Source organism: Camelina sativa, chromosome 2 (genome assembly GCF_000633955.1).
Source record: "Camelina sativa cultivar DH55 chromosome 2, Cs, whole genome shotgun sequence".
NCBI lineage: Eukaryota > Viridiplantae > Streptophyta > Magnoliopsida > Brassicales > Brassicaceae > Camelina > Camelina sativa.
The window spans coordinates 25758390-25761980 of NC_025686.1; the positions used below are offsets into that span (position 1 = coordinate 25758390).

The window sequence follows — 3591 nt, forward strand, 5'->3', positions numbered from 1 at the left end:
ATGCTTAATTTAAGCTCGATTTTGTTAAATGTAAATGTTAAGTGTACGTGAGATTTGCCACCTAGGCCATTAAATGGTGTAGGTTCTATATAATACAGCTGTGAAAGACATAAATATGAAAATAGAATAATAAATAGCCAGACAAATACTGAAATATATAGATAATATTTGACCATTGTCAAAGAATTCTCTCATTTATCTACCTGGAATGATTGAAATGATAGGTTACCAAGAAGAAATTTATAACATAAATCAAAATCCTTTAACGAACTCTAATGGATTACAACATAGATATTTTACACACACACACACACACATATGTATACATTTATCCAAATATGCAGTGATCAAATATCAGAATAGAAATTATGCAATAAAATAGAAAAAAGGAAAAAGTAGTAAAACCTCTAAAATTGTTCCCAAACCAAAGTTGCATACTGAGTTGTGGTTGTTGAAAGGCGAGTGACATGAAGGTCCCCTCGTGGCCTTCTTTGTTACGTATGGTGTTTGGTGGGGCTACAAAAGGAAAGGACCATTCGACGTGGGAGAATAATTTTGCCATACTAATTCAGATTTTCTCTAATTCATCTCTACACTAACCTATTTTACTCCACTTATATTTGGACGCAATAACATACATAAGAAATACAGAGATTTGCAGCAAATTTTAAAATTAACTATTAATAATTTGCTCATTTCGTAAACCTATTTAGTACCTCAAAAATCCAAACAAAATATGAATACGTTTTTCAAAGTACAACGCCACCATAATGGCAAAATCTTTGTTCGAATAATATGACAAAGTTAAAATAGTCCTTCCAATAAATTGACCTATAACAAAATTTGGATTATATCGGTAGGTCATAAAACTTTATACAATTGGTTGAGAACTTTGGGTAGAGAATATAAAAACACATTTTTCAATAATAGCAAAAGAAAAAAACAACTCATAAGTCCACATTGATACAACTAAAACATGTTTCAGATCTATATATCATCATTTACTTCATCTACCATCACACAACCTATTCACATACGTATCTCTCTGTATCACTACTACTGTGAACAAAAAAAAAGGTTTCAATTATTCATACCTTTTCTAAACATTCCAACTTTATATCTCTCTCACTTCCCAAATCCAAAAAAACTAAAACTTTTCCATGAGATGAAAAAATCCCATTTGCTAAAACTGATACTTTCAGTATCTCTACCAACAGCATTCTTGATTATAATAGCCATCACCATAATCTTAATCTTGTGGAGAAGAAGAACAGAAACAGAGACCAATGAAGCTCAACACGACGTAGAGTCTCCTTACGAGAAACAAGACTTTTCAGACGACGTTGGTTCGGAAACAGAGGAGGAGGAGCTTTCCATCTTCAACGGTGGGGAAGATTTAACGATCTGCGACATCCTCGATGCTCCAGGGGAAGTCATTGGTAAATCAAGCTACGGAACATTATACAAAGCGACGTTGCAAAGAAGTGGGAAAGTTAGGGTTCTTAGGTTCCTTCGACCTTTGTGTGCAGTGAGATCAGACTCTAAGGAGTTTAACGGTGTCGTCGAGTTGTTAGGATTCGTCCGACATGATAATTTGGTTCCTTTGTTAGGGTTCTACGTTGGAGATAGAGGAGAGAAGCTTATGATTCATCCTTTCTTTGGTTCAGGGAATCTTTCAGAGTTCATCAAATGTAAGTTTCTACTCTCTGTTTTTGTTTTTTTTTTTTTGTTTCTTCTCGTGAAAAGATTTCCGACAAAAATGGGTTTAACTTGTTGGCTGTCTTGATTCCATTCGTCGCTATTTTCGTCTATAAGTCCATTTTGTCAGATGGAATCATATTGGTAACTGTAGCCAATACAGAAGATGTTGTTTTATCTTTTACATTTTCATAAAATCGTAACATGTAGCTTGCTCTAGGATCACCATTATTGATCCATCTTTTGTCGGTAACTACTTTTTTTCTTTGTCACTTCCCACTTCTTTATACACAATAGATAAGACAAAAACTTTATAGATCTCGTTCCTTTAAATCTTTAGAATATCAACATGAGCATTAATTTATCTTATCAGTATTATTCAATAATGTTTTCTAAAAAACAGAGCATAGTTTTGGCAGGTGGAGATGTTGACGCACACAGATGGAGCAACATTTTGAGTATAACCATTGGAATAGCTAGAGGACTTGATCATCTCCACACAGGGATGATTGTTCACGGAAACCTCAAGTCCAAAAACGTTATTTTAGAACAGAGTTTTAAGCCTAGAGTCTCTGATTTCGGCTTGCATTTGCTCTTAAACCTTTCGGCTGGTCAAGAGATTTTAGAGGCTTCAGCTGCAGAAGGATATAAAGCGCCTGAGTTGATCAAGATGAAGGAAGTAAGCAAGGAGAGTGATGTGTATAGTTTTGGTGTGATCATGCTTGAGTTAGTCTCTGGTAAAGAGCCGATGAACAAGAATCAAACGTGTTCTGTTCTTGATCATAATAGGTTGTTGTCGGATGTGTACCGTCCTGATGATATTCTTAGGAGATGTGTGAAAGATGGAAATGGTGTGACCGAAGAATGTGTTTGTGAGTACTTTCAGCTTGCAGTGTCTTGTTGCTCTTCATCGCCTTCTCTTAGGCCGAGCTTTAAACAAGTATTGAGGAAACTTGAAGAGATCAGGAAATGATGCCAAGCCAACTTACTAATTTGTAGAACAGACATGACGAGAGAAAGATCAGTCAGATACATTTTTGCGTAGAGAGGATAATACAGGAGAGAGTCTTCACAGGGATGATACAATACATATACACAAGTTCTTGCTTGTGGATGTCTACAGAGAAGTAGTTGTAACTGAAGATGGATCGAAGCTTTGCTTTAGGCAGGACTTCGTGATTGGAGAATACCTGAGAGAATAGCCAATTTAGCCAACTAAGAAACTCGAGGACTCTCAAAAGGTCTCTAGTAATCATAGAACATCATCTTCTTGAATGTATATTGTCCTTCAAGTTGTATATTATATAGCCTTCTTGGTTTGTGCAGCAAGAATAGGAAAAAAAAAACAAGTTTATAAAAAACGGCATGGTGTGTTATAGCTTTTATTATAAACGACATGGTGTTATGCGCCTTCGTATTGGTTATCTTATCTAACACTTTGGTTTAAGAACTGGTTTTTGCCCGGTTTGGTTATTATTCAAAATAAAATTTCCGGTTGGAAACCGATGATTACGGATCGATTTGATTCCGGTTTAAATTCGGATTGAACACCTTAACCGGCTCTGTGACGGAATAGTGTGAACTCCTTCGTTTTTTATGATCTCTCTCTCTCTGTTGTAAGTTTCAACAGAGACTCTAAAAATAATTTATCAATCCCACAACTTCGGATTTGTTCTCCGGACAAAATGGAAGCTTCGATTTCGTTTCTTGGTTCAACAAAACCTAATCTTTCCTCGTTTATTCCTTCTTCGAACGTCCTTCACCGGCGAGGTGTCCCGCTTCCTGCTTTGAAACTGAAGAAAGTTTCAGTCTTGCCGCGAATCGTGCACAAGAACAGATTAATCAGAGCTCAGTGCTCGGATGGATTGAGAGCAGAGGAAGACGATGGGTTTG

The 3591-nt window shown here is 36.2% G+C and overlaps 2 protein-coding genes across 4 annotated transcripts in view; both read left to right on the plus strand.

Annotated features, from left to right (window-relative positions):
* LOC104738961 (putative kinase-like protein TMKL1) lies at positions 1021 to 3191 on the plus strand. Of its 2 annotated transcripts, none has more exons than XM_010459185.2 (2): positions 1021 to 1691; positions 2109 to 3191. In XM_010459185.2, the coding sequence occupies exons 1-2, from the start codon at positions 1166 to 1168 to the stop codon at positions 2669 to 2671; spliced, it is 1089 nt and encodes a 362-aa protein (XP_010457487.1). In that variant the 5' UTR covers positions 1021 to 1165; the 3' UTR covers positions 2672 to 3191. The 2 variants fall into 2 exon arrangements, with proteins under 2 accessions (XP_010457487.1, XP_010457496.1); XM_010459194.2 differs by having other exon boundaries at positions 2118 to 3190.
* Positions 3301 to 3591, plus strand: part of LOC104738976 (ATP-dependent 6-phosphofructokinase 4, chloroplastic) — a 3968-nt gene continuing 3677 nt past the window's right edge. The window contains exon 1 of one of the 2 annotated variants that reach the window (XM_010459214.1): positions 3301 to 3468. In XM_010459214.1, the coding sequence (XP_010457516.1) occupies positions 3384 to 3468 (85 nt within the window). In that variant the 5' untranslated portion in view covers positions 3301 to 3383. The remainder of the gene's footprint in view (positions 3469 to 3591) is intronic. The other variant, XM_010459206.1, reaches the window with a different exon arrangement.

What these genes read in the sequence shown, in the direction of transcription:
- LOC104738961 (XM_010459185.2), top strand. Translation starts at nt 1,166, where the DNA reads ATGAAAAAATCCCATTTGCTAAAACTGATACTTTCAGTATCTCTACCA. An exon ending in TCTTTCAGAGTTCATCAAAT is followed by an intron (nt 1,692 to 2,108) that starts GTAAGTTTCTAC and finishes AACAGAGCATAG; the next exon opens with TTTTGGCAGGTGGAGATGTT.